Raw genomic sequence first — 14,545 nt, 5'->3', positions numbered from 1 at the left:
TCTGTCCTTAACGGCTTGTTGGAGCTCCTGCCCCCCCCCCCCCTCCCTGTGAGCCCAGTGGCCGTCTGCGAGACAGCGAAACCCAGCCCGAACACACACACACACCCGCAGCCTGGCTGGGAGTTTGTGTGTGTGCCCAGGCTGAGTTCCGCGGTGTCTCGCTGTCTCGCCGACCCCACACCAGTGAGCCAGCTCACAGTGTCCCGCTCCTCGCAGCACAGTGTGTGAGGAAGTCCGCGGATTGGTCCAAACGTAACAGCTCCGCGGACGTAACGTAACGGCTCCGCGGATTGGTTCATTTGGACGTTACGTTACGTCACTATACCCAAATGCGTCAGAAGAAGAAGTAAACAATGGAAAAAGAGAAATGTCCAACGAGGCGTTCTGGGGCAGCATAGACAGGTCTTTTCTGTGTTAGAGTTTTACTCGCTACAGGGTGTACTTTGAGGGTTTGTGACTCTGCAGACCGTTTACATGCAGAAAAACCTTCATAACACACAAGGGGACGGGTAAGAACCAGAAAAGCATGACATGGGACCTTTAAGTTATATAAAGAAATGCTAAATCTAAAAGTCCTATGAGGAATCTTGTACAAAAAAAAATGCAAAACAAAGATAAAGCGTATGAAACTCAGAAGTCATTTCCAGAATGTTTTTTAAATATGTGCAATACACCTAAATTGATTAACTGAAGATGAAGTGCTTTTAAAATGTTTCTAAATGTGGACATTAAAAATGCAAAAGGTTACCTATAAAGTAAAAACATGTCATGTTCAAAGGCTGTATCCAAAATAAATAAGAGTAGCATCTTTACAAATGCAAAAAGTGATCCTTTTCATTTTCTATAAGCACTAACATGATGTTCATTTTAGTTTTTAGTGAAATATCTCAACAACTATTGTATGGATTTCCATGTAATTTGGTAAAAACAGTCATGACAATGTGATTTAGTTTTTATCAAAAACTCTTCAAAGTTTTATTTGTCCAACTTAAATAAATACACTTTATATACTTGCATGCTAATGACATTCCCATCAGCTTTAGTTAGCTTTGCGTTTAGTAAAATACAACGAAATGAGACACATGCACGAAAAATGTAATAACATTTATGGAAGACCAAAATATAAACTCTTTGCTACAAGGACAAAGTCGAATGGTGGCAACATCAAGTGAAGCTCTGGAGCTCAGTGATGCAAACAGGTGGTGTTGTTCTGCCAGCGTTTGAATCAAAGCTGCATTTTGGACTTTTCAAGCCAATTAACACTCATGTAGTCATAAAATATCAGTTCCCACTAATAATAGTAAGTGTACTAGTAGGTTCAATGTGGAAATACAAAAGTAAACTCTAAAGAAAATACAGTAACCACAGCTGGTCCAAAAGTGCAAACACATCATTACTAGGTTTTAGTAACTGGCACAAAACAGTTGTGAGAGTCAAACTAAGGGAAACTTGGTTTATCATACCTCTGAGGCAGGTTCATTCTCTTTGAACCAAACACACAATAAATATGAGGAAGCTGTGTGCTCTCTTAACTTATTACTCACATAAGTTAGTATTGCTGCTTTAAATTAATAGTATTTCCATCAATCAGTGTCTCGAGGGCTTCCGTCTCAATCTGTGAAGCCCTCTGTATTATAGTTTGTCTTCATAAAACATAACTAAACATCAGACCGGGAACAAAATCTCTACGTTTAGATTCAGTCTTTTTACAGTCTTGTTTTCAGGATTGTGGAATGATCACAGGGTCGGTGTTGATATAAAGTCCAAAGCTTTTTTGTTTGTCTCTCTTCTAGAGACGCAGCTGCTCCGTGTCGTCCTTCACAGACGGGATCTCGAGGATGGAGACCGGAGCGCCTTCTCTCGTCTGACCCAGAGACGACGCGATGATGTCCACCGCTAGAGAGGCGGTCGCTTCCACGGCCTCACGAGTCGCCCCGAGCGTCGGGTTCACCTCCACCAGGTCCATGGCTGACAGCAGGCCTGAGGACACGACACAGGGACAAGTTAGGTGTGAGAAGTTATCAAAACAGCTCTTTAAAGACAGACAAACTGGAAATGGAAGCTGCAAACTGCGCCTGTCGTCCCCTCGCATCGTCCTGCACTATTCTGACAACACAAGTTCAAACGTTTTATCAGAGCGTCAGTGTTTGTTTCTGTCACAAATTTTGTAACGACCGAATGAGACTAGCAGCCGGTTAGGGAGAAGTAAAAGTGAAAGCAGATTTTGGCCAATTCTTGTGCCCCAAATGTTCATGTCACATATCTTCCAAACGTTCTGACACAAGAAAGCATTGGTCAGTCGGAATGCGACCATTTTGGGGACAGGAAGTGTTTACCGTTGGCGGCGATAGTAACAAGCTATATTTATTTTATAGAACATCTTTGGTTATATCCTGCATTGTGTGTGGGGTGTTGGAAAAGCACTTCCTGTGTCCACTTTGTCACGTGTGCACCACCCACTAAAACTCATGTAAATCTGATGAGGTTACACAATACCTGATCTCTCTTGTCAATAGGTGGCGCTGTGAAGTTTGGAGCAAGTTTAATTTACATCGACTTCCTGTTTTATGGCTGTATGAGCTGTTATCACACGGTATGTTTCTCCACAATGCCAACATTGCTGCTTGACACGCTGCAGTGTAAAGCGCCTGAACGTGCACCAAAATTGCACAGGAAATTCAAAATCCTGTCCTCCCTGTGGGGTTTGGGCTATACCTCCAAGAGGCTTCTTTTTAAGTCTGTTCGTGTTATATCTGCCTTTCAAATTTCATATATTTACTTGTAAGTTAAAGATGGGGGCTTCAACTTTCAAAACTGTTTCCACGCCCGAGGCCAAGACCAAAATTGATGTGTTTGCACAGTTTTATGAGTTCTCAAGCATCCCAAACATGCCAGAAATGCGCTTAAAGCAACACATAAAAAGCCTGGGCTCTAATGAGGGGGTCTGCAGCCGTCTGTGTATAATTTCTGTACCTGTGTTGTGGATTTCCTCTGTGATGTAGATCCCCTCCCTGTAGGTCAAGCCTCCGTTCACCGGCGTTCCTGTGGCCGGAGCCAGAGACGGGTCGAAGGCGTCGATGTCGAAACTCAAGTGGATCGGTCTCTGTTTTCTGTTGGAGGTGAGAGGATTTAAGATTAAAAAAACACACCTGGGTAGACATTTAGCAAATAAACAAAGCAGAAATGGAGTAAACAAAGTCACAATAGCAAGGCTGGGAGAAGTCTTATAACTATCTGGAGTATCCTGAAACATTTGTGATGTTGGAAGTACACAACGAGATACATAACATAAGTCCAGTGGATTTACACTCTACTGTATACTATGTAATACCAGAGGTAAGTAAGGTATTTAGCACATAAACAAAACAGAAATGAAGTAAACAAAGCCACATGCCTGGACAGGAGGTGGTCCAGAGTGACCTCCATGACTCTCTGGATGCCCAGTCGGTCGATGTCCCTCATGGTGAAGTACTGGATGCCCAGGTTTTTTAGGATGTGGCTGCGATAAACAACATCAGAACAACATCAACATCTATTTCCACATGGAGGGTCAGGTTAGTATTGACGACATATGATAAGCGTTTGGAGGTGATAGTATGTACTCACTACTCTCCGGGGTCAACGTCTCGCAGGCCGATGTACACAAGGTCGCTTGAGGAGAGGAAGGGCTTCGTCCAGGAGAACCCTGGGATATCTGGCATCTGTGGGGAACCGGAGATAAGGTTATATGGAAGAGACAGGGACGTAAGGACAAGAAAACATCCACCATTGGGTGATATCTGACCATTTATGTAATGGGTATGGTAAGCATTTTAAAAGTAATGTTTAAAAAAGAAATGTTTCTATCTTTCATTCTGGGTGTCTGGGAGACTTTGAATAATAATAAAAATAATAATAATGACTTATATGTTTTATATTTTATACATATTTAATAATAATAACAAAAATTATAATATTTTGCACTTTGCAAACACATTTACAGATTTCTTAATATAGTTAAAACTCTAACAAAAAATATAAAATATATAAAATATTGACAATTACAACTATACTAATATAGTGGAAATAAAAAAACATGGGAATAAAATGATGTGCTTGAATTATTAAAAGTTTTTTTTTAACCTTTTTCTTTTGGATAGATAAGTTTAGCTTATTCATTTAATAATTGAAGTGCTTCTGCAAGTCTCAGATATCAGTGCACAGGAGCTTATGATCCCATAATCTGTCCCTTTTTGCAAAACAGGAAGTTCTGTCAGCGTAAAATGTACAGGAGTTCCTCAATTACTTCATACACCTTTTGTAAAACAAGAATTCTAATAGTAGTTTATTCGTTGTACATTGAAACTGATGAAGTCATGCTTAAACTTAATCCGAACACGGTGAATTACATAATCTTTTATCCATGTGCCCAATATAAATAAACAAGCTTTGCCTCTAATTCCTGCTCACCTTGTCCGTCAGCTCTTTGAGCATGAATGAGACGGGCTGGCCGTGGAGGCTTCCTGAAGGAGAGCTCATGGGCGTGTTGATGTCTGCGTGAGCGTCCACCCAGATCAGACACAGGTCAGGACACTGCTGCGCATGGCCGCTCACTGAGCCAATAGCAAGGCTGTGGGAAAAGAGAAGCAGTCTTTTAAATATCAGTCAAATTAAGAGCATAAGAGATTATGTAAACGAGATCTATATGGAAAAAGGCTTCAAACTAGATAAAAAGTCCATTCTCTGGCTCAAGTTGGCTGTCACCGACAATCTCTTCCCTTAAGAGGTCAAAGAACATCCTGCCTTTCAACTCTGTTACATAACATGTGTTGTTACAACTTGTGCAATTCTAGAAATGTTAGAATTACACAAGAAACAATGACCTCTTCACCTGGTGGTGCAAGCGACTGAAGTCCCTACGGCAGGTGGATATAAATCATGTCAGTTTGATGCATTTTAAACCCCTTTGTCTACATAAAAAGACATAAATATGGCAGCTTATGGCATTACCTTTATTAACATTTCCTGAAACATTTGGGATGTTGTAACGAAATAGTTCGAATGGATTTACACTCTACTTTATACTATTTAATGCCAGATGTGGGAAGTAACTAAGTAAATGTACTCAAGTATATATAAACTGAGTATTCCTACACTCTGGTACTTCTACTTTTACTCAAGTACAAGATGTGAGTACTTCAACTTTTACTCAAGTACAAGATGTGAGTACTTCTACTTTTACTCAAGAACCAGATGTGAGTACTTCTACTTTTACTCAAGAACCCGATGTGAGTACTTCTCCCCCCTCTATTTGATGCTACATATTATCCCTTTACCACAGGTGTGTGTGTTTACGTCTCATCTACCTGTGGTCTCCCCCCAGCATGACGAGTGTGTGTCCTGCACCAATGGCTCGGCTCACGGCGCCCGACAGCATCTTGTTGGCTCCGCCCACAGAGCGAGGGAACTTCACGTCCATGTAGGGCTCATCCTTCTCCAGGTGGTGGAAGTTCAGGTCCCCAAAGTCGTGCACGGAGTAATCTGAGAGAAACACAACGATAAGAAGCTGCCGTCAAGTAAAGACCAAATGCTTTTGCTGAGCTTTTTCTGATGAGTCACTCTGATGGTGAGGTGTAACATTTCATTTAGCTGAGTCACTCTGATGGTGAGGTGTAACATTTCATTTAGCTGAGTCACTCTGATGGTGTGGTGTTACATACATACATAAATAAAAAGGGTATTTTTAAATGTGAAAGTTTGCAGTCAAAACAGGGCTTTCATTATGAGAATTAAGATTACATAAAGACAGAGTTTTAAAACAGGACATTTAATGGTTACATAAAGGAACCTGCAATCTGACAAGTTCCGTAATTGTTAAGACACTGACTGACACTATTGTCTGTTTAGACCAGGGGTGTTAAACTCAAATACACAGTGGGCCAAAATTTAAAAAATGGATACTAGTCGAGGGCCGGACTGGTTCAATGTTTATTGCCGAACGTATTGAAATGAACTTATTGCACATATTAAACCTGGAACTAACAAAGCTTAAATGATTGCCTATAAAAACAACATTAAATAATCAGTTGCATTCATTTCTTATGGCTCGATCTGCAGCTTTTCCAGAGTCATTTCTTATGATTACATTTTTCCACAGGCCAACGACAGCTTCAAAAAAACTATTTCCCTCAAAGAAAAAACCAAACATGCCCTGTTGTCTCAAGAAAGAAAGTGCAGAAGGAAACATCCATGTAAACTCAGTGTGCTGCTCTGTGATGCTAGTTCAAGCCAGATACTTGGCATCTCATCTTGGGTGCAAGTTCATCAATGTTTGGGCTCAGGCTCTGAGCTGAGGAAACCCTCAGGATTGAGTGAAGGTGTACGTGCAATATACCGGCGGGCCAGATCTAATAGTAATTAAAAATTATCCTGCGGACCGAAATTAAATCCACCAAGGGCCTGATTTGGCCCCCGGGCCTTGAGTTTGACACATGTGGTTTAGAGGAAGCATCTCTGCTTTAAAGACTGCATGTTCCAGTATCACTTGAGAAGCCTTGATCATCTGTAGCTGCTATAGTAGGATCACGGTTATCCTGAAGAGAAGGAAGCCTCTGAGTGAATGTGAAAGTGTGAATCAAGGTTCAAGGATCAAAGACTTTATTGTCATACGCACATTAGATACAGTGTAGATAAGGCAATCAAATCTGAAGTCCAATACCCTCCAATAATGCAATATATTATAGAGGACATCAAACTATAAAACATAAAGATAGTGCAAGACTAATGATGCAAGACTAATGATGCAAGACTAATGTGGCGCCGCTAGCTCGTCTCCAACATGGCGTTTTTATCGTTTTATTTCGGTGTTTGCTTTCCATTGTTTAACTTTCCCTTCCCGTAAGCGTGACTCGAACACGTGTCTGCCTCTCAGTCTGAGGAGGCTGATTCATTGAAAGCCAGAGGAACGTTATGATTGAGTGAGACCTCATACTTTAACCTGCAGAACCTGCAATTTGTGGGTTTTAAATATTCTTTATAGTTGTTTGGAAATTACCCCTTTGTCGGATTTGAACAAACCTTTTTGCTTTGACAACTGCTGCAGGTGCCAGTTTTAGTTCAGAGGCCTCCTCAATCTGTGGCTTATGGGCATACGACTATATACAAATTCACAATTTCACATGACATTACATTTCATATAACTTGTATCCAAAGCATGTGTGTTTTTGTTATGCCGATAATTATCAAATCGTGCTTAAAACGTTTAAATGGCACTTCAAATGTAGGACATGTCTTTTTTAAGTGAAAAACAGAAAACCCTAAACAAGTCATTAATCATAAGGACTGGATAAATATAGGATAGAAAAAGGTATTTTAAACGATAACAATCTTTAACTCTGTGTTTCTTGCATCCTAATTCTTGTATTGGGCTCTTCACAATCCCCCCGGCTATGGAAATTCCCCACGATCCATCCCATTTCTATTGTATAAGCATGACAATATACATATCTGTGCCTATCTATACACTATACTAAGGGTATGTAATTCAATCTGGCTCTACTTTATACTTCTCTAAAATAATAGTGAGCTAGGCAGCGTTTTTAGGTCACTCGTGGAGATGTTCCCAATTGTCACAATAATGGCAATTGTTCAAAAAAGGGGCCTTTTTTCCATAGCGTGACACGAGTCTGAGGAGGCTGATTCATTGAGAGCCAGAGGAGCGTTAGTGACAGAGCACTTTCCACTTGCCCCATTTCCCACGTCGGCTCTGGTTTCAGTCGTGGAGCCCGGAAATTTCCACTGGCTTTAGGGGCTCGCACGGCGGAGTAAACAAGTGATGTGATACACCACTTTGGGGGTTCATCTGGCAATGTGAGCCTTTGTGGCAGGGTAGTGTTTCTCTGCTGATCTGAGGGGAACCAGTGAGGTTCATTTCCATTAGTAGACAGGACAGGAATAGCCCTTGTGTTGATGCAATCTCCAGCATCTATTGCAGGACAATAAACCGTCTGTTATGGAGAAGAAAAAGCTGCTTTTGTTAGCTGGGAACGTGACGGTACAGCTGCACTTTGAGATTACAGGATGGATTTTAAGCATGGTTTTTATCCTCTAAGACATCTTGGAAAAACTGACACTAACCCTGAGAGTTTAAAGATGGTATTTAGTTCAGTTCGGGTCGGGTTTCCTGTGTTTGGCTCAGTTAGTGAGATGGCAGCTGGATCTGTTTCACTGCTGCCAAGTTGAAGTTCAGGTTAAACCCATAAGGACCCACCGTGACACGGGTGTCACATGACCTTTACATGTTCTGGAAAGTTCCTTATACAGCTTAAGCCTTTATTTTATCTCATGAAGTCCCTAAGTGACACTGAACAGTCTGGTGGGTCATGGTCCAGGACATGTGATTTTGTGTTCCCATGACAACATGTCCATGTGCCAGGCTAACACATGTGACATAACGAGCTACATTTCAAAAGCTTTTTTTGTTGTTGCTAAAGGTCAAATTCAAGCCATTTAAGAATGAAAATGCCTACATAACATGTCCTTTATTACATTTAACCTGTTGTGGAAACATTTATTGATCAAATTGATATGAAACAAATGAGACTGATGTCACATCGGGACTTTAACCCTAAACTTTCACAGTAAACCCGGAGTGACATATATGCACAATTAGAAATATTATTATGATCTGCACAGTTAATTTAGCTGATTCAATTATATTGAGTTAATATATTCTTTATTCTTCAATTCAAAGAATGTTCAAACTAATTTACACATTTTTTTTCTTGAAATTAATCATTTTTTTAATATAACACGTTAACATATATGTATGTGTCGTAATACTGAGAATATATCGGATACTGTGGAGCAGGACAAATTAACCCCTAACTGAGATTTAGCAATAATTAATATCATAAAATCTGTTTGGAAATTCTATTTATAATCAAAGAGACAAGCAAAACTAAGGATAAGATTAGGATATTAGCACTAATATATAATAATGTTTATAATTCTTGGTTTTCTATGCTTAAAAATACATTTTGCAAGTGTCTGAAGAGTTCCTAAATGCTTCCTTAATATAGATTATTCATAATTTGATTTTTAACAATTTTTTAATCCATGTCAATGTAGGTTACATTTATCTTATTTTATACACATGCAGTTCTCTCATCTTTATGGAGAATATTTGATATAGTTCAGCACCAAAACAAATGTAAATATTTCAAAAGATAATCAGAATTATTGGATTAGTGCCAAGTGGGTTATCCCATTCAAAATAATTGAAAATTTGAATATAGAATGGGAATAGAAATCCAGTCAAAATACTATTAAATTGTAAGAAATATGCAAAAGCAATGCTGGGATGTGCAGGAATACATTAAAGGGGGTCTGCAAGCAGTCATTAATATGCGATGGTAATACTGTGTGGAAGGATAAAGGCAAGTCAGTTAAAAATAAAATAGTATCCCAGCTGTTAAACAGATTCGCTGTGAGGATGGGGAGGGCGGCACCTGTTGCTCAACATCTGATGTTTACACCCCGACACGCTCCCCGACAACTCTGAGGCTCGACTGTCACACGCTTATTAGATCTGTTACATTACAGTTAGCTGAGGCTTTTATTAAAAGTGGCATACATGCACTTGAATACCCTGGACATGCCTGCACGAGGACACTTTGACTTGTTGACTGCAGAGGCTGGGGGTCAAACCGCTGATTGTTATATCATCGAATTAAACCCTGAGCCACAGAATGAAGGGATCACTGGCAATTTCTCTCTTTTTAATTCTGTTATATTTGTATAAAGATTGCAGGGGAGGACATATGTTGTTTGCTGTGTGAGCTCGGTGAGATAGAGACTATTTTTGTTATACTTCTATCTCTCCAAGGAGATAAGAGAGGTCGTTTTTTGGGTGGAAAATGACCTTTTATGTTGATTTTCTTTGGCCAGGGATGGGATTTTATTTGCAAGCCTTGAAAGATAAGGAAGAATATTTTGTGTAAGACTGAGCGATAAAACAAACTTTAATTTTGTAATGAAATGTTTGACTCATACTTATACTTAGTCTGTGTATAGTGAGCTTATTTATAGCAGCCTTATCATACAAATGGAAGCTTGTTTTAATCTCATGTTGAGTCAACAGGTGTGAGACTCATCAGGGCAAAGTGACGGTGTGATGTGTGTTGTGCAACTGATTAAAAAACATATATATTTTACATTTAATCACACATTTTGAGAACAGGCATTCTTATGATGAGAAAACAATACATATTACTGGTAGTAGTGATTACAATAAGAGCAGCAATTATTTGTCAACTTATTGCTCATTTGTTCAGCTTTTGTGATAATTGATGAATCAAGTAATTTTGTATGCAAAAAAGTCAGCAAAATCAGCCTTTTTCCTCTGAAAGTAACAATGTACTTTTACATACAAGTACTGGACTTAAAGTCCCTGTCTGCTCTGATTGGCTCTGTTGTGATTGGTCAACCGCTTAGAGATGTCCCGCCCTTTAGCCTATCACGTACAATGTGTTGGAGCGCTAGCCAATAGGAGCACGAGTGTTCCATATTGATGTCACTATGTTCAGGAAGTAAACGAAGGAGTCCAATGGTGGGAGGGAACACAGGGATGTTAGCCTCTGCAGACCATTTACATGCACTAAAACCTGTAGAACACACTACAGGACAGGGAAACCCCCCCAAAATAGACTTGGGCCTCTTTAAATACAGTTTCGATGTACCTTACTTGAGTATTTCTGTTTCATGCTACTTCAAATGTCTGGCAGTGTATAAAGTCATGAAAGTTAGCTCCACCTGGAAATATCTTTGGGTTTTTGGAAAAACAGGACATAGATACATGTTTTACTATTTTCTGACATTCTGTAGACAAAACTATAATCACTTCATCTCGAAAATGTACAAAAGTGTGAGTTGCATCCCATTACCATATGCCAGTAGTTTCTTATAGATTTATTGTACACCATATATTATCTACAGTACTCTGTGTCCTCGGTACACAAAAGGAGACTAGTCTGTATCCTGATCTGCTGATAAACTTATTATCACACTGAGTTTTCTTTAACTCCTCCTGTGCTGCAGTAAATCCCTCCCTCTCACATCACTGCTCGCTATGCTAAGTCTCCTTTTGTTGCGTGGGCGTTGTATTTCCAGCACAAAGAAAACTCATTGACCTGAGCTCCAAAATACACTGCGGATTCTTTCCGAGTGATGTGTCCTCTCTCATGTGCAGCCGCAGCACTCCCCTTTGTACAGGAAGCGTGTATTACAGTAGTTTTAAGAAGGGGGGGGGGGGGGGAGAGTCTGCAGTGACGACACAGTGGAAACTCATCAGCCTCTTCCTGCAGCCGAGCATGTGCGCAAGAATGACTAAAGGCAGACATGTGGCTCCAGCCCGGGTAACAGAGAGAGAGAGAGCAGAATACATTAGCTGCCTGGTGCAGGGTTACCACAGTGTTCTCTCTGTCCTCTCTGCTGTCTCACCCGGTGCTGCTTTATGGCTTAATGCCCTTCTATGGCACCGCTTTCAGTGGCTGAATCGAGCTGTCGCCATTACTTTTTCTTAATGAGGCTATTATCTTAATTTGTGCATGCTCTGCAGAGACACCACATGTACACAGACACCACATGCACACAGACACCCATCTTTATTCTAATTAGATCGCTATCCGTGAAAGGATGTTGTGCAGATCTTTAGGGTATTAGGAGAGATTCTCTGATGCATGCTCGCTGATTTTAATCCCCTCGCTGTGATGTAAGAAGCTGGAGGAGGGAGGCAAGGCGGTAAATCTGTCTGAAAGCTGTCCTGCATGTTACACTCATCCACCGTCACATAACAATTGTGTGCCCCGTTTCCCGCACCTACCTAACCCGGAAAGCCTCTCGATGAGCCCCGCATCTCTGATGGCTTTAGGGCCGTGCTCCACGCCTCTCCTTTTCTGATTTAAATTGAAAAACAGGAAGGATTTAAGTGAGTAAAGTTGATCTGAAAATGAAGATTGAAAAACTGAAAATGAAAGTAGGATTTTCTTACCTGTCCTTTTGAGAAAGGAGCTCCAAGCACAGCGACGGATTGAGCTCTGCTTTGTTGGCACGTTTGGCCAAGTTGAGGTCTGAGAAGACGGAATAAGGGTCCTCTCAAAGCCATGTTTTAGTTTTTAAATAATCTGAATCGTCCCAGTTCTAACCAATCGGATCGTTGTCTGATGAAAGCTGAGTGAGAAGTTGCTCAGACTCTTGGCTGCTGGATGCTGGATGCTGAATGAGTTCGCGCTGCTGCAGGAGGCCGGTCTTATTGCGCCTAAAGCTACTTAATATTCATGAGCTGGGGAAAAGGAGGCCTAAGATTAACATCTTATCATCACACATTCCTTTTTTCTCGCACTTGGTACTTACTGTGTGATTATTTTGAGAATTTCAGCGATGATTAGCGTTTATAACATGCAATAAACTATTATTACCGTAAGTACACTGCTGTTCCATATGCAGCTAGTGACGTTAGTTTGAGTGGCACACCTTCGGAGCAGCCAATAGGAAGCTGGGAAATGAGTGGGTTCGCTGAAAGGGGGCGTGGCCTGCGTGCCGATGTATGTCAGTTTTTTTTTTTTTTCGTGACAGGTTTGTTGTGAAGCTCATATGCTGCATTCTCATCGCTGTGGAAATTTCCAGCGACGCAGCCGATGGGATTTAGAGGCTTGTTTACCTTTTAACTTTTGACCCTCACTGGTGCCAGGCACGCCAAAACAAAAAGGTATTCAGGTCAAGAACAAGACCCAACTTTCCATAGACTAAATTACCCCTATAGGGTGACAGGTGTCTGGGTCCTTTTCCTCCGAGGAGAAATAAGTATTTAAATCCTGTTACATAAACCAGCATGTAGAAACAACCTCTATAAATAATACATTACAATTACTGTGAGCAGGATTTAGCTTCTTATCAAAAGGGAAAGTATATTATGCAAAATATTTGTATACATATGATTATTATAATTCATGCACTGATGTGTAAGTAGGATTTTTATTTTATTTTGACTTTATTATTTACTCAACGTGTTATAGTTTCCTAAGTGTTGTTCTAACCAGACTCCACTCGGTTGTGTCCTTAACATAACCCTGAACAATCTGTACATAGTGTACTCTCTACCTCATTGAATTTAAATTGTAATTACAAAAATAGTATTTCGTGTTTTAACAGTAGTAGGTTGGTTATAGTATATTCTGTATATTTTACATTATTTATATATTTTGCATATTTGTACTTTTGATGTATATATATCAACAGTTTATTATGTTTTATATTTGTTTATTTATCATGTAATGCCTTGCTACTGCTGTAAACAATGGGGATCAATACCTAAAGTGCATTACAAAAAGAAACATATTTATATATATTTTTAATACATTTTTAAGGCCGAAGAAAAAGGGAATACATATGTGTTATTAGTGATTATAAAAAAATGAAATAAACATTAAGATAACGTTTATTTAACACTTAACATAACACAAAGTAGTCGTTAACCGACTGAACTTCCGGTGGTTACTAAGCGACAAACAAGTGTTTGTCCCCCGACGTCATCATCTTCCCGATCGCTGATTGGCGCAAAACGACCGACAGTTACAGTAATGGACACATCATGGTACACATCGGTGAGTCAAAGGACGGCCAAGATGTCTCCGGTCTCCACCTACGAAAATAAAAATTAATGCATCTGGCGCCACCCAGCGTTTGAGAAGTGGAGAATCTCTGAGTTAAATGTATAACTAAGTACATTTACTCAAGTACTGTACTTTAGTATCAAAATATCCTTAAAGTACCAAAAGTAAAAGTAGTCATTGTGCAGATTGGTCCATTTCAGAATAATATATATGATATGTTTTATAATGATTGATCATTAAAGTGTTCTCAAAGATGGTAAAGGTGCAGCTAGTTTGAATGAGTTTGTATACTGCAGGGTAGCTTGTGAATTTACTCCAGGTGGAACTAAAGTCTGATTTAAGACTTGATTATATTTCACATCATTCATCCACATCTGTAAAGTAACTAAAGGTATTAAATGCATGTAGTGGAGTAAAAGTACACCATTTACCTCTGAGTTGTAGTGGAGGAGAAGTACAAAGTAGCATGACATTGAAAGGCTGAAGTAAAGTACAAGTATCTCAAAATGGTACTTAACCCATAAGAACCCGGACCCATTTCTACTTTTGGGAAAATTAAGGGGAACATAATTTAGACTAAATAGACCACCTAGAACACATTTCTGACAAGAAATCCCCCCTAGTGTAAAATATCTGAAATATGACTTATATGTCACATTGGGCTTTAATGGTAAAATAAGTCTTATTTTTAACTTAATTAATGAGGATGATTTTTTGGTTTAAATTAGTTTGAACATTCTTTGAATTGAAGAATAAAGAATATATTAACTCAATATAATTGAATCAGCTAAATTAACTGAGCAGATCATAATAATATTTCTAATTGTGCATATATGTCACTTTGGGTTTACTGTGAAAGTTTAGGGTTAAAGTCCCGATGTGACATCAGTGTCACA

At 39.6% G+C, this 14,545-nt stretch overlaps 1 protein-coding gene across 1 annotated transcript; it reads right to left on the bottom strand.

Moving 5' to 3' along the window:
* Window positions 1-1,080: 1,080 nt before the first annotated feature.
* arg2 (arginase 2) lies at window positions 1,081-12,261 on the bottom strand. Its single transcript, XM_034144338.1, has 8 exons — window positions 12,029-12,261; window positions 11,861-11,933; window positions 5,346-5,520; window positions 4,450-4,609; window positions 3,607-3,701; window positions 3,395-3,499; window positions 2,974-3,110; window positions 1,081-1,980 (listed from the first exon to the last, which is right to left on the bottom strand). Exons 1-8 carry the CDS (start codon window positions 12,140-12,142, stop codon window positions 1,790-1,792), a joined length of 1,050 nt encoding a protein of 349 aa, XP_034000229.1. The 5' UTR covers window positions 12,143-12,261; the 3' UTR covers window positions 1,081-1,789.
* Between the last annotated feature and the right edge of the window lie 2,284 nt (window positions 12,262-14,545).

Source organism: Trematomus bernacchii, unplaced genomic scaffold (genome assembly GCF_902827165.1).
Source record: "Trematomus bernacchii unplaced genomic scaffold, fTreBer1.1, whole genome shotgun sequence".
In the NCBI taxonomy this organism is placed as follows: Eukaryota; Metazoa; Chordata; class Actinopteri; order Perciformes; family Nototheniidae; genus Trematomus; species Trematomus bernacchii.
The sequence above is the reverse complement of the archived record's forward strand: the minus strand, read 5'-3'. Positions and strand labels throughout refer to the sequence as shown.